Raw genomic sequence first — 24,036 nt, 5'->3', positions numbered from 1 at the left:
AGTACGAAATAACTCGCGTTTTGGTAAGAAAACTAATGTATGGAGTTACTACTCTTTCTTTACTTATTTATCTATGATATTATGCTACCTTATGGTAAGCAGGTAACTAAATATTTTAAAATTATACTTGCCTTCATATAATTATTGCGTCTCAATCGATTTCCACGTGCACAAAAAGAGAATATAACGTGCACAGAAATTGTGGAGATTTCATCATAGAAAATGACAAGTCTGTGGATTTCACAGAAATTATGTGTTGACCTGTTGACAATTTGCAATTTCATCGATGATCGAAAGTTTTAGTTTAAAAACTTGCCAGAGTTGGGTGCTCTGTGTTGGCTCTCTGGTCTCTGGTACATACTATAGTGTGTCAAAGGACTGTCTTATTTCAAACATAGACAGAGAGAGATACTATCTTTGTCTAACACTAGTACTAGCACCCAAAAGAAAAGGATGAGTATAGTTTTTTTTTGTTCCTATTTACTGACAAATTGGTTTGACCATCTATACTTATTTTACTCTTTGCTTTACTTTTTGCTTTACTCTTTGGGTGACAGCACCTTACATTGTCATCTTTCATTAAAGATAGTTTTGACATATTTTGTGTTGAATATCGATATATTTATATTTAAGGTTTTTCTTTAGATTTAATTATGACTTATTGGTAAGTGACTATGATTAAGTAGTATAGCTAAGATGTAAGAAGTGCAACTTTTCGAAACCGCAATCGGAGGTCCTGGGTTCAATTCCAACCTATAAGTTATCCGGCACTCCTGGGTGAAATATCAATTGATATTATACTAGCGACCCGCCCGGCTTCGCACGGGTTAACAAATTATACATAAACCTTCCTCTTGAATCACACTATCTATTAAAAAAACCGCATCAAAATCCGTTGCGTAGTTTTAAAGCTCTAAGCATACATACAGACAGACAGACAGCGGGAAGCGACTTTGTTTTATTTTATGTAGTGATAATTGTTAATATCTGGGAGACCGAGCTTTGCTCAGAAAACATGAAAACTGAAAAATGCGCGTTTTCCTAGAGATAAAACCTAGCTCGATCGATTTCTCGCCCCCGAAAATTCTCATATACTTAGCAAATTTCATCGAAATCGTTAGATCCGTTTCCGAGATCCCCGAAATAGGTATATAAATACTAGCTTTTGCCCGAGACTTCGTCTTAGTATTTTTGGATATTATATATATACATATACTAGCGACCCGCCCCGGCTTCGCACGGGTAGTTGAACGAATTTATACAAAACCTTTACAAATTATACACTAAGACCTTCCTCAAGAATAGGTGAAAACCGCATGAAAATCCGTACAATAGTTTTTAAGTTTATCTCGAACACGGGACTTTGTTTTATAATATGTATGATGATGATATGATATGATGATGATGAATGATAACCCGGCAACCTTCAAATCAAGGGTGAACAGGCCTTCTGGGCAGGCTCGCTCCATCGTAGGCCACGTCTTCGCCTCGGCTACTCTGTGGCCATGAGTAAGCCCATTTATAATAAAAAAAAGCGGCCAAGTGCGAGTCGGACTCGCCCATGAAGGGTTCCGTATTTAGGCAATTTATGACGTATAAAAAAAAAACTACTTACTAGAACTCGTTCAAACCAATTTTTGGTGGAAGTTTACATGGTAATGTACATCATATATTTTTTTTAGTTTTATCATTCTCTTATTTTAGAAGTTACAGGAGGGGGGACACACATTTTACCACTTTGGAAGTGTCTCTCGCGCAAACTATTCAGTTTAGAAAAAAATGATATTAGAAACCTCAATATCATTTTTGAAGACCTATCCATAGATACCCCACACGTATGGGTTTGATGAAAAAAAAATTTTGAGTTTCAGTTCGAAGTATGGGGAACCCCAAAAATGTATTGTTTTTTTTCTATTTTTGTGTGAAAATCTTAATGCGGTTCACAGAATACATCTACTTACCAAGTTTCAACAGTATAGTTCTTATAGTTTTGGAGAAAAGTGGCTGTGACATACGGACGGACAGACAGACGGACAGACAGACAGACAGACATGACGAATCTATAAGGGTTCCGTTTTTTGCCATTTGGCTACGGAACCCTAAAAAAGGTACAAGAATTGCTCGTTTAATGAATAATGGATGACCCTAACTTATCCGATTCTTTGCCTACACCTACAGCTGTCCCAAATGCGACTTCACCACGAACTTCGAGAGTGCCCTCATCATGCACCAGCAGCTTCATCACGAGGATCCAACCCGAGAAGTATCTCCCTGCGAAGTGAAGGTAACAAAAACCCGGCCAAGTGCGAGTCGGACTCGCGCACGGAGGGTCCCGCACCATCAACAAAAAATAGAGCAAAACAAGGAAAAAAAACCGGCCAAGTGCGAGTCGGACTCGCGCACGGAAGGTTCCGCACCATCAACAAAAAATAAAGCAAAACAAGCAAAAAACGGTCACCCATCCAAGTACTGACCCCGCCCGACGTTGCTTAACTTCGGTCAAAAATCACGTTTGTTGTATGGGAGCCCCACTTAAATCTTTATTTTATTCTGTTTTTAGTATTTGTTGTTATAGCGGCAACAGAAATACATCATCCGTGAAAATTTCAACTGTCTAGCTATCACGGTTCGTGAGATACAGCCTGGTGACAGACGGACGGACGGACGGACAGCGGAGTCTTAGTAATAGGGTCCCGTTTTTACCCTTTGGGTACGGAACCCTAAAAACTAACTCAAGCCGTGTCCAGAAGAGACAATTTTTCGCCAATCTGATGAAATTCTCCGATCAAATCAGGACGTGCAGACGCAAACGCCAATTTGGCTCGCCGAATTTGACCGCCAATTATGATCGATATTACCGATAAAATGGGGTGCGTCCACAAGAATACCAATTTGTGACGCTAGTATTTTCGTTTTGGAGCATTTTTTTTAAGTTAGAGGGCTCAAATATCACCATAAATCTTAAATTGGTGTTTAAATTGGAGATTGACGCCAATTATTTTCCTGATCAAATCGGTCGGTGACACAGCTTTGGTCAGTGACACTCAGTAACCCAATATGAGACCAATAGGCCTCCGACACGAGGGAGCGCCACTTTTCTCGGTCCTGCGCTACTTCAGGCCTTACTCGACTTAGGCCCAAGATACACTTGTGATTTTTACTTACGTAAGTAGGGACACAGCTATGACTACAGAATGAAAGATAAACATCGTTATCTCGTTCTAACCAATAGCTTTGTCCCTACGTAAGTAAAACTTACAAGTGTAGTGTAGGTCCTGCCTTAAAGTTAGTTGAAACGGCCTTTTGTAAAACTTGACTTGTGTTTCCAGAAAAGTCACACTCTCCCTGGAACTTCTACCACCACCTTCATCCATTCAAAGCCCAGTAAAGAAATTACACGTAAGTTAACCTAATATTTAACATTAAAAACTCCTGAAATTTTTTAAACAGACACACATTATTAAATTGTACAACGGGACTTAATCGCGTATCTAAGTTTTAAGATTTACCTCCGACGTTTAGAGGACGGCGTTGTCCCCGTGGTCTCGGAGAAGACTGGCTAAAGTTGACATCAACATCTTCTAACCGCGCGAGTTTTTCGAACTACCCGCACTTGGTCTTGTTTATCAGCTTGAACGTGTTGATGCGTTGCGTTTTGCGTTTTATGTAAAAATCGTGAAAGTTTAAATCAGTGTTAACACAGATACACACTTTAAACTTATTTTCTCGGAGGTTAAACAGCGTATTACTCCTAGAGGGTAAATCCACAGCGAGAAATCATATTAGGTTTAGAAAAATGTTTAGAAAAATAGCACGAGAAAATGTTACCTCTTTATGTACCTATAGTAAGCCGCCCCGGCTTCGCACGGGTTACATAAAACCTTAACAGATTATACATCTAAACCTTCCTCAAGAATCACTCTATTAATAGGTGAAAACCGCATGAAAATCCGTTCAGTAGTTTTTGAATTTATCGCGAACATACACACACACTGACAGACGCGGCGGGGGACTTCACTACATAGTATAAAACAAAGTCGCTTCCCGCTGTCTGTCTGTATGTATGTATATACTTAGATCTTTAAAACTACGCAACGGATTTTGATGCCGTTTTTAGGGTTCCGTAGCCAAATGGCAAAAAACGGAACCCTTATAGATTCGTCATGTCTGTCTGTCTGTCCGTCTGTCCGTCTGTCCGTCTGTCCGTCCGTATGTCACAGCCACTTTTCTCCGAAACTATAAGAACTATACTGTTGAAACTTGGTAAGTAGATGTATTCTGTGAACCGCATTAAGATTTTCACACAAAAATAGAAAAAAAACAATAAATTTTTGGGGTTCCCCATACTTCGAACTGAAACTCAAAAATTTTTTTTTCATGGAACCCATACGTGTGGGGTATCTATGGATAGGTCTTCAAAAATGATATTGAGGTTTCTAATATCATTTTTTTCTAAACTGAATAGTTTGCGCGAGAGACACTTCCAAAGTGGTAAAATGTGTGTCCCCCCCCCTGTAACTTCTAAAATAAGAGAATGATAAAACTAAAAAAAATATATGATGTACATTACCATGTAAACTTCCACCGAAAATTGGTTTGAACGAGATCTAGTAAGTAGTTTTTTTTTATACGTCATAAATCGCCTAAATACGGAACCCTTCATGGGCGAGTCCGACTCGCACTTGGCCGCTTTTTTTAAATAGAGTGATTCAAGAGGAAGGTTTATGTATAATTTGTTAATTTGTTAACCCGTGCGAATCCGGGGCGGGTCGCTAGTTGTTTTATAAAGTGTAGTGAATGTAATGATAGGTACATTTAATAGCGCTAGCCGTTTATATCCTGTGACAGAACAAGTTTTACTTCTCGTCTTTTGCATTTAGGGTTTTCCAGGTAATTCCTTGAGCCGTGGCATATTTTAAAGATGTTTTGTGCCCCAGCCTCGCATATTTCCTTGTAGCAATTTAATCACCATTATAAAACAAGAGATATTAATAAAGACAGTTTATGAGTTTGTATGTTTCCTATGATATTGTACGATATCGGTTTAGTGTAGAAGTAGGTACTTAATAAAGTAAAATAAAATAAAATAGTTTGATGGACTGGATTGATATAGATAACAATAATTGTCTAGGTACAGTCAAGTGTAAAAATATGGGTGCACACATCATACTCAAAAATATGTCCCATAGCTCTTATATCAGCGAAATAAGAACTATGGGACATATATATTTTTGAGTAAGTTATATGTACCCATACGTTTACACTTGACTGTTCCAATAAAATTAGTTAGTGGGTAAATGTGGTAACTACTGGGAATTATTTTTTGTCAGTTGTTACCAAAGAGAAAAAAAGTTTTACTGTGGTGCAGTGCCTGCGCGGACGTCATCAGCGACGCGGCTGTTCGAAAAGCTGCGCGCGCGCATCGGACGCGGGCGCACGCTCTTCTCGCACCCTGAGGAAGCCGCCGAGGATAATACGGTGAGCATAGCCTTTGCCAAGTTTTCATTTCCATTCTGTCAACCATTTTTCATAGAATTTAGAATAGAAGGGAAATTATAAAATAGAATAGAAGGGTAGTCTACCCTACCTATCTAGGTACCTGCGTAGCTAGTAATTGTATTTCACTGTTAATATATTTTATTTATTTAAAAAAAAACGAGGAAAAGCGGCCAGCCTTCTGGGCACCCTGCCCGTTGACGGCGATTTAGGATATTTTTTTACCTGTAGCTTAGTGTAGTAGGTTTAGTAAGTGATATTATGGAGTTACTAATGTGTTGCAGAAAGTTTTTTGACATATATTTGTATTGCATAATGTTACTTGGCAGAAATGTCGTTTGGCAGAATTACCTTTCGCATAGTATCATTTAGCATACAATCACTTCGCAGAGTTTTATAACGATCGAATATTGATTTCGCCGATAAATATATTGCATACTATTTTGGTGGCATAAAGCTATCAAGTTTAATTAAAGGTGATGTTTATGGCAGTTGATCTTACTTTTCTGGTAGCCGTTCGTTTTTGTAGGAGGTCGCAGCTCTAACCTAACCTAACCTATTTTTCTGGCAGCCATTCGTTTTTGTAGGAGGTCGCAGCTCTAACCTTTTTTTTTTGACGTCTGTCGCTGGGGATCCCCATGCCGTTGACTTTGCATTGAAATCCCCAGCGACCAGCACCGGGATAGGGGATATCTGCCCTACCAGGGCTCCAACGTCTGTCGCAGCTCTAACCTAACCTAACCTATTTTTCTGACAGCCATTCGTTTTTGTAGGAGGTTGCAGCTCTAACCTAACCTAACCTAACCTATTTTTCTGACAGCCATCCGTTTTTGTAGGAGGTCGCAATTCTAACATAACCTAACCTTCTTTTCTGGCACACGTCCAATTTTGTTGGGGTCGCAGTTCTTACTTAAATAACTTTAACCCGCTTTTCTGCTAGCAGAAAAAATCATTATGCCATAATAAGAGTATGCTGCAGGATGGTTATGGTACATAAAATTATGCTAAATGAAAGTCGGCAACAGTAATCTTCTGCTTAATGATATGCTGCAAAATGTATTGTATGCGTAGTAAATAGTAATGCTAAGTAATAGTTATGCAAAATTATCATTCGACTAAAAGTGTTTCTGCGATAAATGTATTTCTGACAAACAATATTATGCCAGATGAGGGGAACCCGATATTATGTTGTTTTTTTTTATAAATTAATGTTTAAAAAATATGTATTTATATATTTTTTCATTTTATTTTGTACCTATCTAGGTGCAAGTAGGTAGGTACAATACCTAGAAACAAAAATAAAAGATAACGCTTGGTTCTCAGGATATGTGCATGCTGAGTGAGTGCACATCCAAGGCGTTCAAAGAAGATCTACCACTGATGGCCACTCGGAGCGACTTCACAGGACACGAGCGACTGCAGAAGGAGACCTTCAGATGTCATCTCTGCAACTTCGAGGCTGACAGGTTCTAACTTGTTCTGCTGAAATACCTAATCTCATCATAGCTATTAGCCCTAAATTATGCCGACAATGACCGACCGTTGACGGGGACTTACGGGTCAAACTCAAATCTATGTTCAGGTCTTTCCTGTAACCCAAAAGTTAAGGGCTATAAAGGGTAATTTTCTTATTTCTTACTAGCGGCCCGTCCCGGCTTAGCACGGGTTAACAAATTATACACTAACCTTCCTCTTGAATCACTCTATCTATTAAAAAAAACGCATCAAAATCCGCTGCGTAGTTTTAAAGATCTAAGCATACATAGGGACAGACAGACAGCGGGAAGCGACTTTGTTTTATACTATGTAGATGATGTCCACCGGAAATACCTGAACATGGTTCTGAGTTTGACCCTTACAGATGGAGAGAGAGAGACAGAGGCAGCTTTAATTGAAGCCTATCTTGTGTCCTAAATTCCTAATGCTGGGCAAAGGCCTCCACTTATGGGCAAAGGCCACTCATCACGGCTTGGTGCATGCTCCCGCCAGTCGCTGCAAAAAGCGTCTCGTCACGTCTGCAGCAGGCGTGGCTCACTCCGCGATTTCGTCGCGTCGCTACAAGTACGTACAAGTACATGCGGCCCACACCAATTTTGGTGTCTAGCCATAGTAGTTGCCGCCCCCCGCTATTACGGAACGGACGCCTGCTCGCGCTTGCGCCACCTAGCGCTCATATCTGTCATAATAGACGCGTTTTGTTAGAGAGTGAATCTTCTGTTCCTAGTACTATTACAGACCTATTTATTCTGTGGCCCCGGCTAATCTGCGGTGTCCATTCGGTACAAATTTCTCCCGCTTAATTTCAGGATAACAGTCCTAGACAGGCACCTCCTGAACGACCACCAGATCGGCATCGACAGCCTGCTCAAGCTGGTCATTGCAAAGACGAAAGACGCTCTCTGTGATGATAATAACACGGACCCATTTAGGTACGCCTGGAGCAGTAGTCAACTTGAACCAGTCGAACGCCAGTATCGAATGTTTGCTACTGAATTAATAACCTTTCAACTGATAATTGCAGTCCAAATTGTCTGGGACGGATACGGGAAAAGGCAGTTGAGGGGTTAAGTTAGAGATGTAGACGATGTAGTGCTTGTTTTCCATCGTATTTTCTCGGATACGTTCGTACTTGTCATGCCACCTCAGTACTTTTTGTACCGAGACTGACTGAAATAGCAAGACACGTTCGTACCGTACGTTTCCGTGAAAATACGATGGAGAATAATTAATGCACTACATGTACATGTATGTCTATGACAAAGGAAACTATACATACAGACTATATTTGTTAGCCAGTGCTACGGGTTGGCGGTAAGAATAAATAAAACTGTAGTTTTTAAAATAACGAACTAAATTTATTCTCCCTTAACTTCCGCCGCAAGCACACGAATACGTCGTAGGGTAGGGTACGTTCTAGGCCGGTACTGATTTTGCTCCGAGGACAGTTCCACCACGCAAGTACTCCCCTGAAGCTGCCGGAGCCACTGCGGGTTGGGAGACGGAGACGGACGAGCTGAGGGACGTCAGCTGGGGCCGCTCAGGAACTGCCGGACCGGTCTTCTCGGCTACGGTTCTAGCCATAACTGACATACAGACTATATTTGTCTTACAAAAGAGAGCCATTCGTTCTATATATAACTTAAGAGCGCGTGAATCATTAAGAGAACTTTTCAAAGAAATTAATATTTTAACTATAGCTTCCCAATACATATATGATAGTATTATTTATGTTATTAAGAATCTAGACTCCTTCACTAAGAATTCTGATGTCCATAACTTTAACACTAGAAATAGAAATAAGCTTGCTATCAGAAAGTTTCGTGTCCGTAAAGTACAAAAGTCATTCGTTGGGCAATGCATTCATTTTTATAACAAGTTACCTGAGGATGCTTTAAGATTACCCTTTCCAGCTCTTAAGAATTACTTAAAAAAGTCATTGATGTTAAAAGCTTATTACAGAGTCGAGGACTACTTGACAGACAAACATGCATGGTCCAAACCAGAAACTAACTAATAAAAAGTAGTAGCAATTAAAAACATTGTATTATGTATAGAGTTATAGGTGACACAGCTCAGGTAAGCAGGAAAGCACATCAAATATTATATGTTGGTAATTAATAATAATCAATCAGATTTATATAATATGTTTTCCCATTTCTTTTAATAACTTTATTTTCTTTTCCTTTTGTAAGAATTTGATATGTTTTCTGAAAGAGCTACGATTTTGTATGATTCCATGTACATATGTATATTTTCTAAATCAAATTTCTATTACACCTTATGTGTATAATTGCATGAATTCTATAGTAATTTAAATTGTATTTTTTCCCTTATCTTCTCGTAATGCATGTTAATTATAAGATGTAATTATTTTTGAAAAGATGTGTCCCGCCGAGTTTGTTGCCGGTCCCATATTGGGATACCCTCCTCCAATTGAGGGGGGATTTAAATCTTCTCGGGGCAGAGGTGTAGGGTTGGAGCCGGTCTACCAAGCTTTATTTGACGTTCATAAGCGCATTGTAATTATGCCTACTTGAATAAACTATCTTTTATCTTATCTTATCTTATCTTATCATATAAGACGCGTAAGATAGGTACCTAGTACAAAATGTTTTAGTCGCAAATTTGACCTCGGACCTGGGTAAATAAATTTATGTGTGGAGAACTAGGTTCGCTGCTAACTTCTGAAAATCCACATTTCATGGCAAAATCATAGAATTTAGGTTTAGGGATTGATTTATCACTTCATGATATGGTTAGGTTTGACCTTTTATGATGTGGCCAACCGATCATTTCATGAAATGATTGCCACAATGCATGAAATTATCAATTCTAACACACATACCCCAAAATTTTGGTATGACTGTCCATTTTCCCTCAATCAATAAGTTGTTGTGCTATTTATACACCTAAGGGCCGGTACAGACGGGATGTATGGGAACTGCACGCCGAATGCGCGCCAACTGCATCGTTGCAGTCCGTCTGTATCAGCCCTAAAAAGTACCTTGACTTTCTTGAATTCCTTTGACTTTCGTCAGATCTTCATATTCTGAATACATACAAAAAAACAGGACAATTTTCGTCTTCATAATCATAACTCTTGCTTTCAGGAGACAACCCTACTATAAGCCGCAAGAAATGGAATATCAGCTGGGAGAAGGAGAGTTTATCGAGACGGTAGCGCCGAGGGTCAGGGTGATGAAGCATGCGGCCACCAACACTGAAGACACAGGTATGATAGTTATCAGGTAGGATTAGGGCTTGCAATTCGAATATTCGAATATTCGAATTTGTCGAATATTCGACCTGTTTTGATATTCGAATATTCGGCCGCTCAGGTTTCGAATATTCGAATATTTTTTATTACTATAAAAATATCTATGTCATCCGCTGTAGTTACAGTTTCTGTGTGTTTTCCGGGTATTTACAGTGAATGAGGAACGGTAGGTACCCAAATACGAAGGACATAATATTTTTACTGTATTCACTGAAACTTAACTCAATTTAAAAGAAAACAAAATCAAAAAGTATGTTATTTTTACGGTGCGTAAGTTTTAAGTTAAAGGGCCATTCTGTTTATTCAGTACAAGCGTACGTTAAGCGAATTTTTGAAGTCTAAACCTTGCCACTTATCGCAATTATCAAATTTAATCATACCAAACCTGCCCAACTTGGTAATCTAACCATGCACCTTTAGCTCACGAATAATCCACCCAGTAGTCAACTAACTTTTTCCCTTAAATATTCCAATATTATACAGGCTGCTTCCTGTAACAGGAGCAATAAATTAAACTAAAGGCTGTACTCCTCAAACTGACCAACATTTGTTCAGCAACTTTTAAAAATTATGAATCCTTTAGACTTCCTCTTTTTCATACAAAAAAAATATTGCCTTCAATGTACGCTGACATCAGTGTGTTTGATGTTGCTTGTCACGCTTTAAACATAACAAAATTTGCAATACATTGCGTCTTAGAATAAACTTTAAAGTGTAATAAAAATCAAAACATGAGTTATTTTCAAAAGTTGCTGAACAAATGTTGGTCAGTTTGAGGAGTACAGCCTACAGTTTAATTTATTGCTCCTGTTACAGGAAGCACCCTGTATAATTAGCCGACCATTAGGAATAAAAACTTGCCAAAACAAATAAAGTCAATAAAGATTCAAAATACAATGGTATTAAAGGCCTTTTTACAAGCCTCTGAGTGACAAGTTAATTTAAATCGGAAAATAATTACCTACTAAAAAATATCTTACATACCTAGGTGTTTGGATGGTTTAAGTTATAATATTTCACGCAACGGCGCATTTATAATAAGTTTTATCTAGAAATATTAAATACGTCTAATTTTAGCGTTTTACTTGTTTTTATAAATGTGGGCATCTCATAGTAGGATGATAAAATCTAGTCAATTAAGTGGATTTCTGCCAAATATCATTAGTTTTAGCAATATGTGAAAAAAGCTTTTGAATAAAACGACAATAAACCGATTTCTCGTTCTTTTTCTTATTTTTTATAATATTCGAATATTTATTCGAATATTCGAATACGTCGTCAGAAAAAGTCGAATATTTGCAATCCCTAGGTAGGATTCAGTCAGACTACACGTCTTTTTCTAACTATATTCATCAAAGAGGGATGGGTAGTCTATCTCGCCGCGAGATACTGGCGCGCCAATCATGTTCTAACCCGGCAGGGGATGGAATACAGATATATTGCATACATTTTTGAGCGTATCTTGCCATTTCAGTCAGTCTCGGTGCAAAAAGTACTGAGGTTGGCTGAAGTAGCATGACAAACACGAACTTTTCCGAGAAAATAAGATGGAAAACAATTATGCATATACTCGAGTAGATGGCGCCATTTTTTTATATTTAACAAATTAAACACATATCACCAGTGAAAGAATACGGATCAAAGTTAAATGGCGTTCTAAAGTTTTAATAATGTGTCGAAAGATGGCAGTAAATTTACTTTGACAACCCGCCTCTATACTAAATTCTCTTTGATATAACCATAGAGAAATATAGTAAGACAAGAGTGCTCACTCCATGTACATCAATTTTGGTACCACAAAGACTATTATTTTCATAGTCGACATCTAGCATCGAGTAGCGGAACTATCAGTACTGCTACTTGACAATAGATGTAGCACCGACCGGAAAGTCTATTAATGCTCAACAACATAAGACTTTCCATTGCTTTTTATTAACAAGCTTTTATTAAGGTCGATCTGTATTGTATGTAACTATGTAATGGAATCTAAGGTAACTAATTTAACCATCTTCCAAGGATCGTAATAGCGTCATGAAAATTGGCAGCTGTATGTAGTTCTGGGGCCTTATTCGACATGCCAATTTTGACGTCGCATGTTGAAGTTCATTTGAATCTGAACTATCGTGGGTTGTCGAATAGGTAAAGATCATTATCTGTCAGTGAATCTCATGTAAACAAATCATTTCATCGCTAGACTTGATTGTCTATTGGTATGGCCGCCATGTTTGGATTTATGACATTTAAAAGGGGATTCTATGGCATAGAGTAAACTGTATTTCTATTTTCTATAGTTTTTTGATTCCTCTACTCGACGCAAGATGGAGTTAACAGTCAAATTTTGATCTTGGCGTTATAAAAATAAACCGCAAGAACATGACATGCAGTTGCGTTGGTGTAGATCTATCATGAAAACGAATATATGACAATTGTCCAGAATTAAAAAAAAACTTGACAATAAACATACAGCAATACATATACCACTAAATATCAAAAAGAAAACAGATTTATTATAATTACTAGGTAACAAATTATATATAAAGTTTAAATTTTAAACCAATCGTCGTGGTTCTTAGCAATGAACTTCTTGTAACTTGTGCGAAAAATATCATTTGATATTACACCAATTACTTTATGGTGAAGTAAAATATCATGAGTCATGAGGAAGACGGAGTAGCCACAATAAGCTATATTTTTGTCCTCTGGGTTAGATGGCAGTGAAACAGGGAGAGATAGTGAAGAATGCGGCAAAATAAGCATTTATTGTGTTGTTAGTAGTTAGTAGACTAGTTTTTTTTCCTAAAAATGAAAATTGACGCAACGGCGAGCTCATAGCCCCCTATGAGCCAGTCTGTTAGGTGCAGGCTTAAGGGCTAATCCCGGGGGAAGCGGAGCGTCGGCGACTAGCTGGTTGCATCTGCATATCAACCTCTTCTCACTTTTACCTCAGGTCCTTTGATTAATAAATTAAGGTAAAATTCGTAAAAACTAGTGCCTGTGCCATATTCTAAATTGGACGCTATGCCTAATTAGTTGATATAAATTAAATAATAAAATAATTATTTATTTAATTAAATTTATAACAACGCAACGTGGGGTTATTCATGTTGATATTTAATGGCTTATATAAGACAGCGGTCGTATATTGCCTCAGAAATTTGGATTTTGTCAGTTTGAATGAACAGCAAACTGGAGACATTGAGATTAATTTTAAACTTATTATTTTAGGTGTTCGTAAGAAATAAGGTATTGAACATTGACGGAAAATCGCGGAAACCCGGCCAGGTGCGTCGGACCACGCAAAATGGAGGAGGATTCCATACACTTACTTCTTCTACCATGTATCCATATGCCAAAATAGCAACAAAAAAGCCGAACAAAAATACCGTTTCTTCGCAGCACTAGATTTCAGTCCTTTTTTTAGAAAAGTAATATGTTTAGGTACATAATATATATGTAAGTAATTTTTGTTATAATGTAAGAATAAGAATAAGAATAAGAATAAGAATAATATTTATTAAAAGAAAAACCTTATTAATAATACATAATGTCCAGTGGCCCCCACACTAGGCTATGCCTGTCACGTGGTGGCCGGAATCGAAATTCGTAAAGTGAAGGTAAAGTAAAGAACCAAGGACTAATCTAATAGATAGAAGGTAATGAAAGTAATAGTTACAGAAATTAAGCAATTCAAAGAATAAGGAAAAAAAAGGAAAGAAAAAATTGTGTCTGTGTGTGCGTGTGTGTCTGTGTGTGCGTGTGTGTGTGTGTGTGTGTGTGTGTGTGTGTGTGTGTGTGTGCGTGTGTGTGTGTGTGCGTGTGTGCGTGTGTGCGTGTGTGCGTGTGTGCGTGTGTGCGTGTGTGCGTGTGTGCGTGTGTGCGTGTGTGCGCGTGTGTGCGTGTGTGCGTGTGTGTGTGTGTGTGTGTGTGTGTGTGTGTGTGTGTGTGTGTGTGTGTGTGTGTGTGTGTGTGTGTGTGTGTGTGTGTGTGTGTGTGTGTGTGTGTGTGTGTGTGTGTGTGTGCGCGTGTAAGGCTACAAAGATAGTTAGCATGTAAGTTAGGTGATGACCTTCAACAGCATCTCAGTTTGATTGTAGTTAAGACTTTTTAACCAGTGCTTAATTACGAATTTTGCTTCAAGAGGGGACTTTTCAGATATGTTGCAGGACTTTGCCACTGTATTGTAAATAAACGGATGCAGGAAGTTAGGAAGACGCCTCGCGAAAGCGGTTTTTATGATGGGAGTAGGAATTTTAAAGATTCGATTACGGATTAGGGTAAGATATTCTGCCGAATTTATAGTTTTTGTGAAACTTATATGTTGTGTTACGAGACTTACGAGTAGCTAATTTTAAACTTTAACAGCCTAACAGATCCCAATAAGGCCTAGTTTACCCTCTGGGTTGGAAGGTCAGATGGCAGTTGCTTTCGGAAAAACTAGTGCCTACGCCAATTCTTGGGATTAATTGTCAAGCGAACCATAGGTTCTCATGATCCGTGGCAAAATCGGGATAACGCGAGGAAGAATAACTTTGTCACAATAAAGAATATTTGGCCAAATATAAATCCGTATTTTATTACTCTTATTTGACCTACCTACTCGTATTGAGTCGTATTTTGCCGCCTAGTAGCCTCGAATTGGTTGTTGTATGTGGCTTTCCATAAATTAAGGGTCCTTATGCTTCAATAAGGACGTTTTCATCTGAAGTTGCAATAGAAATTGGAAAGCCACATTTTTACAAGCTTTTTGTTAGTTTCATCTGTCCCGGTTCCAATCAAATCATGCAAATTAAATTTGACCCACTTCCCGGGTGTTCAATGAAGCTGAAAATTTACATAAGTACATAATATGTAATATGGGCATTGGGTGAAAATACAATATTTTTATGGTACCATCGAGCTGATCTGATGGTGATGATCAGGGGTCGGACAAAAAGTGCGGATGACGTCAAACCACTTATAGGATGATTTCAAATAGTATTTTTGATTTTCATAAACAATTATCACTTATCATTTATCAACCTCTTTATTAAACGATATCGCCACTTGAAATGAGTAAGTACGTTTTTGACTGACACATTGTCAATCAGATGAACAATAAATTGACTTCGTTATTGTTTAGCTATTGTATGTATCTTCACGATTATATTTAGCTAAAATGTATATTTACTAATGTATAAGAAAACGCTCTAAAATGTCATCTGTACTCGAATATTGTGGCAATTTTCCGTTTTTGGAGGTACGTGACAAACACGTATACTGCTCTTGCTGTAATCAAGATATACCAACGAAGAAATTTATTTTATTCACTACATCACCCTACCACCTGTATTATTAATTCCATGGATTTATTTACGATTATTTTGTTACTTCGTTTAATACTACTTTGTTACTACATGTCACACGGAAGTTTAAATACAAACTCAAACATCATCCTGTGTGCAAGATTACGTCATTTTTACGTCATCGGCACTTTTTGTCCGACCCCTGGTGATGATACAGACAGTAGTCTTTTAAGTCTTTTTAACTTTGTGATAAAACAACGCAACTTAATTGTATTTGAAAATATTTAAAGAAAAATACAGTCAGAAATTCGAAATTTTGTTATCTAACCTCTCAATCACTCTTGCATATTCGAGCGATAAAGAGGCAAATAGCTGAGTTTCGATTTTCGCACTTCCCGGTAGGCCCCTTTGTAAACAAACCGCCTTGATGTATCAATGTCAAATTTTTAATTGTCTGTGAAAACTTGTCAAAAAAAAGTTTAAAGAAAAGGCAAAGAGTAGTATAATATATATAGCGCTGGCGGTACACCGAGAAATTCAGTAAAATGCTGCAAATGATGTTAAAGGTATGAAAATCGGTACGAACATTTGAAACAATTTGACCTGAAGCACCAACAAATAAAAAAACGAGAGGAGTTATGACGTCATCTTTTTTTTATGGAATTTAAAAAAATATTGTACCTATCGTGTGTGGTATTAAACGAAAGGGCTTTCTGAGCCGATTCCAAAAATATATCACATCATTACATTTCAGTATTTTTTTTTAAATAATACAATAAATAATTTTCAAAACATACCAAGTTTGGGTTTCTCCAGATACAATACCGTTAAAAAATGTTTTGTAAAATATACCTCAAATTTTATACTTAATATCCTCATATCTAATCCTAATAAAGCAATTTTGAAATTATTTACATTTAGGTTTTTTTTTTAATTTTTCAGTTTTACAAAGTGTGATTATGAATCTCTCAATTAAATATTTAAAAATAAAGCATAAAATTAATATATAACGTTTTTTTCAGAAAGTCGCTTATATCTCGGAATCTATAAGTCGTAGTAAAAATTGTCTATGTAAGAATTAAGAAAGAATTAACTGAAAAACTCACCTTTAACGCCCCCCCTCTCCCGAGTTCTCCACCCCCACTCATTAGAACTTTTTCTTACTTAAAGCTTAGATATTACCAAAGGAACATGCAGTAGTATTTTATGCAACCGTTGTTTAAGAGAGGTCAAAAAAGGCGAGTGGCGTGAGTAAGTAAATTTAATAAAGACGCCACGAGTATTTTTTGAAAGTTAAACAACGTTGCATACAATACTTTTTCTACGACCAAGCGCTTACTTTGAAATGCAATGAAATAATAATAAAAATGGATGATGATGATTGTTTCATGTCCTAATGTGATAGGTTGTTCAGTGGGTGGGACTTTTAAGGGGAACGAAAATTTTATTACTTTTGCGCTACGACGCACGGTTTAGGAGATACAGCCCTGTAAATATTTCTCTTCCTTTTTTTTCTTTTTTTGTTTTTTAAATCTTACTTAGGGATTTCTTAAAGGGGAACGAAAATTTGATTATTTTTGCTCTACGACGCACGGTTTAGAAGATACAGCCCTATAAAGATGAAAAAAAAATCGTACCAGTAACCAAAACATGTCTATGGTTCACTCGTCTGTCAGAAATGACAATTAAAATTAGGTTGGCAACAATGTATTCCATACAATATTTTTTAAGTGGTGATTACACGAAGTATCGTAAAAGTGCCAAAAAGATACTGCTAACTATAAGATAAGAACTATAGGGGGTTTAAAGGTGTGTGCACGACCCTTTAAATGACAAATAAAAGTACGGGAGTAGAAAAACCAAGTTTCAATACTCTTATTTTACCCGAATGACATTATTACTCGTATTTATTCATTCGGACATAATATTCGGACATTATATTCGGCAGGGCTATTATTACACTTTGTAAAATTGAAAAATTAAAAAAAAAATTAAATGTAAATAATTTCAAAATTGCTTTATTAGGGTTAGATATGAGGATATTACGGATAATTTGAGGTATATTTTACAAAAAAAAATTAACGGTATTGTATCTGGAGAAGCCCAAACTTGGTATGTTTTGAAAACTATTTTTATTATAATTTAAACAAAATGACTGAAATGTAACGATGTAATATATTTTTAGCATTGGCTCAGAAAGCCCTTTCGTTGAATACCACACACGATAGGTTTCTAATTTTTTTTTTTTTCATACAAAAGAAACATGACGTCATAACTCCTCTCGTTTTTTTTTATTTGTTGGCGCTTCGGGTCAAATTGTTTCAAATGTCCTAAAGATCAATCGTACCGATTTTCAGACCTTTAACACCATTTGCAGCATTTTACTGATTTTCGCGGTGTACCGCCAGCGCTAGAAGTCGGCAGCAAAGAGTAGTGTAATATATAGGACAGTCGGCAGTCAACGTTTGTTCCTAATAAATATAACATTGATGAATAAAGGCGGTTTCCTTCCGCGAAACCAATTTCGTTATGTGCCACCATTAAGGCTCCGTTAACGATTTTAGAGCCAAAATGTAAAATTGATAGATTTAGTCGTTGAAATTGTACTCCTTTTGTTACTTAATATCTAAATAACAAGTATTGGTTTCTATTGACACGTCTTCTTATCTTGCCTTTTAATAATAAGGTCTCGAGCGTGCGTCACCGGCAATATATGACGAGCAGGGGCAGTTTTTAAAAATTCATCAAAAAATTATAGTTATAAATTATAAAAAATTATGTATAAGAACAGTTTCAGGAAATGTTGTAGATTGTTTAAGTATCAAAATTACGTTGAAATTAAGTCGATTTTCACGAAAAATGTTCACTTTTATGAAGTAATTTCTGGTGAAAATTGATTTCGTCTAACTTTCATTTACTCTTGTTCAATATCATATAACAAAAATGTAGTCTATGCAAGTTGGAGTATAGGATATGTGTAATACATAATTACCATTTTTAGTAGTCCAAACTTTACGGAATTTACAAATAAGATCGACTAAATCAGTGCTTTACGCGCGTTTACCTAAACGTCCATCAGAAAAAAAATCATTACTAATTTAGAGAGTCAGTTAAAAAAAAAATGATCTGTACAAATGCAAGATAAGAAGACGTGCTAATAGATACCAGTACTTGTTATTTCTATTACGTAACAGAAGGTGTACAATTTCATCGACTAAATCTATCAATTTTACATTTTTGCGCCTAAAATCGATACCGGCCTCTTAAATTTCGCTCGGATATGCAAGAGTGATAGAGAAGCAAATACCTATCGCAATTTCCCCCATTCCCCTTTGGATGGTTCTTGTTTGAGTTATAATAATGTCATTGTATGGAGGACTCAACCTTTCCGTTGCATTTTTAAAGTGTTTTTATATCGACATGACACTGGCTAAATGCCAAAAAAAAACCGCTGTCATAGTAACGAAAATAATAAACACGTCAATCGAAATAAACAACGTAATATACAAGAAAAATTGGAAAAATAGTATATGATAAATATGTAAAACATCATTAATTATCGAATTAAAATTACATACAACATTGTGTAAAAAAATTGAGGCAAATTATACAGCCCGATTATACGGGTTACATCTTGAAAAAAAAAATGATTATCTTGGAAAGAAGAGTAAATATACATAGGTGAACACAATGGTGAACAAAGGTATAGTAAAATAGGTAGGTAAATAATTCAGGGTTTGCTTGTCTGGTCCACGCATGCTGTACCTACCACGACCACGGCACGGCCGTCTCCTGCTAACTTTTCGCTATAATATTAAAATCATAGGTATTAGACCTATGATTTTACTATTATAGCGAACAAATATTTCATGTTCATGATCTCGAATTTAAGACTTTAGCTTAGATTTATGGCGTGCGGCCTAGCGCGCGTTGCCTCTATGAGGAGCTGTCAAAGCGCTTTATATCTGTATGCTTCTGATGATGCGGATCAGCATTGTTATCCAGCGGGGCAAGCGGTCAGCCTGCAGCCTTTCTGGGCACCCTACCGCACTTGGTAGGTCACTACCACGATTTAGGGCAAATAATTTATTTATAAGTTTTTAATAATATATATCTTATACCTTTAAACGAGCAATTCTTGTATATTTATTTATTTATTTATATGTATATATATTTCGGGGATCTCGGGAACGACTCTAACGATTTAGATGAAATTTGCTATATGGGGGTTTTCGGGGGCGCAAAATCGATCTAGCTAGGTTTTATATCTGGGAAAACGCGCATTTTTGAGTTTTTATATGTTTTCGAGCAAAGCTGGGAAGACATTAAGTTTTTAATTTAAGTGTTTTTATATTGTTTCATATTTAAACTTACAGATGTGGACCACCAGCGTGGTTTTCTTATTTCCTGTTACCAACCTGAAACACCATACCTACTTGAATATCAGAAAATAATCTATAGTGAAGAAAATTAAATAAAGTTTAATGCTTAAAAACTTTAATGTTTTATTAAAATTAAACAAAAAAAAAGTGTAAACTGAAATATAGCTGGTCAACCAAATCTTGTCAGTCAAAAAAGGCGCGAAATTCAAATTTTCTATGGGACGATATCCCTTCGCGCCTACAACTACATTTTTCAAATTTGCCGCCTTTTTCTACTGTCAAGTTCTGGTTGACCAAGTATAGATCTAATTTTTTTATTTGTAGTTGAATAACATATATGTATTTAATTTCCTTTAATTAAAAATCATCTCTGTGTAGATACATATTAAACAATAGGTACTTTTAGGTCTTGGTAAGTAATATAGCCAAATAGTGATGGGTAGGACATCAATTTAAAATGAGTTTGTATGAGTACCTCATTTTCTAAAATGAGGTGTTACAATGTCTTACTTCAAATGAGGTGAGGTACTAGCATATTTTCAGCATCGACTATTCCATTAATTCCAACAGCGACAATTTTTTTATGGAAGGTTTATGTATAATTTGTTAACCCGTGCGAAGCCGGGGCGGGTCGCTAGTTATTATATAGAAGTGACTAACTTACCACCTCGGATTAATGTGATGCGCGCGAGTAAATGAGTAAAATGAATAGAGGAGTAAAGTAAGACATTTTTGCGGTACGAAGTACTGCGACAAATTAACAAAATGAGTGGTACAAATGAGGTGCCTCACGAGTGAGCGACTCAACACTATAGCCAAATACAGTAGGTCTTATGACTATATTACTTACCAGTATTTGGCTACATTACTTACCAAGACCGGAGCCTGACCTGTCAGTCACCAACTATTTTGATGCTCTTTGTAGGTAGCATCAAAATAGTTGGTGACACAAAGTTACCAAGTTACTAAGGTAGGTACCTATATAGTAGGTAGTAGTAGTGCAATATTTAGTCAAAATATTTTGACTAATTTAGATTATTTTTATGCCAAAAAGGTAATACAAGCTATAGCTGGTCAAGCAGATCTTGTCAGTAGAAAAGGCGGCAAATTTGAAAAATGTAGGCGCGAAGGGATATCGTCCCATAGAAAATTTGAATTTCGCGCCTTTTTTACTGTCATGATCTGCTTGACCAGCTATATTCATGTTCCACTTAGAAATAAAATACGGACTTTTCTGAATATATGGTTTACGAAATGTGTTAAGGTACAACTTGTGGTTTGTTAACGTGGATTAGAAATAGGCAGCTTGAGTTGAGAGAGGTGATGAGCAAATTGTTTAATTTTTTTTACAATTTTGAGCGTTTATAAGAGAATGTGTGGAGCAAGCATTATTTGACGTGTAGGTGTGGGTTCAACAAAAAGATCGCTTGTCAATAAGGCATTCTTGCTGTTAAAATTCAATTATTAATAGCCTTTATCGACCATCAGCAATGTAGTCCCTTTTTGATTGATGGAAATTGTCACGTAAGTTCCACTACTCGCCGCCGCATCGCCTACAGCGCATTCGTTGGTCTATCGCTCACAAGATGTCATTAATTCATGTAAACTTACGTACTGAAAAAAAAAAGTTTTACTCTTTGCTATAAATTACCCTTTCTCACGTCAAAAACTCCAAGATGGTGCCGAAGGTCATAGAGAACCAAGTCTACCTTTGGAATCATTACTTGTCAAAATTTGACATTAGCAATCCACAGTTAGGTGACAACCAAACCAAACCATTATAAACCTTAAAGTAATAATAAAACAAAGTTGTTTTTTGTTAAATTATTGTTTGTACCAAATGAACTTCAGCACTTGATGAACTTCAAATGAACTTCAGCAGTTGAATTTCAAATGACGCGAAATCTGACAGTTGTACATGTCGAATAAGGGCCCTGATGACAATACAATAATATGGTACTGTCGAACTGATCTGATGATGGAGACATGAGGTGGCCATAGGAACTCGGTGATGAAACAACGCAACCTAATTGTGTTAGGGGTTTTTAGAATTGTCTCGACGAGTATTAGTTGCCTGTGGAAAAAAAGTACAGACAGCGATAAAAGCATGTACCAAAAATGAAATTTTTGCCAATAACATATTCCATAACTTTCTCAGGACTAACCGACAACTTCAAACGGATCACCAGCGAGCTGGAGAAGTTAGTGAACTGCCCCGCAGAGTCCCACGACCAGAGCGACCTGTTCCAGAAGATGCACACCCTCAACGAGTACATGTGCAAGTTCGTGGACTCCTCCAACATGCTGAAGAAAGCCCTCACGAAGGAACTGGACACGAAGAGTCGGAGCGAGAGGAGCGAGCATCGAGCTGAACCGGTCTTTGATTTGAGGTTGGGAGAGTAAGTACAGTCCATCCTCTAGACTGAGCATAGTAGCGCTACCCCCTCTGCGGTACGCTAGTTTTACTCCATCTTCGAGTCAAAGTGTCTTTGTGTGACGTCCGTGTCTTTGAACGGACCAATCACGGCACGGGACTCGCTCACCTCGTCCCCCGCACCCAGGGCCGGATTAACCCTAAGGCAGAGTAGGCAACTGCCTATGGGCCCCGCCTCGGCTAGGGGGCCCCGCGCTCGTAAAAAAAATATTTGTTCCAAATAGCCAAGATTCATAAAAAAAAAATTATGGTACCTACTCATACCTAATGTCCAAAATTAGTTTCTCAGACACAGAAACATTAGATGATTATGAACCTAAATTATGTTATTTTATAGCTTTTAAAGTCTGTAATGTCGAGCTCGAATTTCAGGCTCTCGAGGGCCTAAAACCTCATCAATGGAAAGTCAGTAATGTGGAGATTGCTGAGCTCGACCTTCAGCCTCACTTTCTACCTCAATTTTTGGTTTGTCTTCCAAATTTCCTCTTCTTCAGCTTAACCTTTGGCCTCGCTGCGCCAAGCTCGGCCTGCGGCCTCGCTATTTAATACAATGGACATTGGTTGGCGTCTGTGCTCTTGCTGAGCTTATCCTGAAACACGGCTTTGACCTCGCATGAAAGCACGCCTCACTTCGGATTTTTAGGCCCGGTCCGGCCTTTTTAACACGCTTTCACAATTATTTCACAAAAAATTTCGCACTCGTTGCGCACGCGTTTTTTGCTGCTTTTCAGGTTGACTCTGTACCTACATGCTAGGTTGACTGGTGAATGAATAAAGTGTAATTTAAACATGGAAAGTCTATATTATTAGGTTAATTTTAATCATGTGGCTCGGTCTATGGTCTTATGGTCGGACAATCGCTGTTCAGCCTGGCAAAATATTTAACTACCTATTGAGAAAAAAAAGAGCTCTCCCCACACTTGACGCAAAAAGGAATCGGCAAAAACTGATAGAAAAAAAGCTTTATGTCCACGCAATAAGAGCGAAAAAGACATCGCTCGGCATGTTCGGATCGGCTCAACTGACACCTGAAGGTTGAAATTAAAATTGCAAACTTACATCCTTGTACTGAACAACTGAACATTATGTATGTAGAATTGACTGTAAGGGGGCCCCGAGCATTGCACTGCCTAGGGGCCCCGTCATGCTTAATCTGGCCCTGCCCGCACCCCAGTATTTTTGGCAGCATCGGTTTCATGAAATAATTGCTCTAAACTCCATCTAGAGGATTCCTAGTCTATGATACAGTCATAGAGAAATATAGTAAGACAAGAGTGCTGACTCTATACATCAGTTTTGGTTTTGGTACCAAAAAGACTATTAATTTCAGTGTCTACATCTAGCATCGAGTAGCGGAACTATCAGTACTGCTACTGTTGCTTTTATCATCGGCAGACATAGGAATCCGTGGGACAAATTTTCTTGACAGGTAGGAACTTCCTATATCGATAAACTCAATTATCGATGCTCGTTCTAGTACTACTCGCTCGTAGTATAAACTAGTGATCACTCAAAGGAAACCTGTAAAGAAAATTTTCCCCGCGGATTCCACTAATAAAACTAAAGACTGTCAAGCCATTTCCGTCAGTAGGAAAAGGGGCTATTCATAAATTACGTCATTTTAAATTGGGGGGCGGGGGGATCTGGACATCGGATGATGGTAGC

At 37.4% G+C, this 24,036-nt stretch overlaps 1 protein-coding gene across 1 annotated transcript; it reads left to right on the top strand.

Annotated features, from left to right (window-relative positions):
• The first annotated feature begins 653 nt into the window (after nucleotides 1-653).
• LOC134659002 (uncharacterized) lies at nucleotides 654-22,341 on the top strand. Its single transcript, XM_063514609.1, has 8 exons — nucleotides 654-664; nucleotides 2,179-2,284; nucleotides 3,330-3,399; nucleotides 5,369-5,478; nucleotides 6,820-6,962; nucleotides 7,803-7,925; nucleotides 10,107-10,228; nucleotides 22,096-22,341. Exons 1-8 carry the CDS (start codon nucleotides 654-656, stop codon nucleotides 22,338-22,340), a joined length of 930 nt encoding a protein of 309 aa, XP_063370679.1. The 3' UTR covers nucleotide 22,341.
• Nucleotides 22,342-24,036: the final 1,695 nt, after the last annotated feature.

Source organism: Cydia amplana, chromosome 24, assembly GCF_948474715.1.
Source record: "Cydia amplana chromosome 24, ilCydAmpl1.1, whole genome shotgun sequence".
In the NCBI taxonomy this organism is placed as follows: domain Eukaryota; kingdom Metazoa; phylum Arthropoda; class Insecta; order Lepidoptera; family Tortricidae; genus Cydia; species Cydia amplana.
The sequence above is the reverse complement of the archived record's forward strand: the minus strand, read 5'-3'. Positions and strand labels throughout refer to the sequence as shown.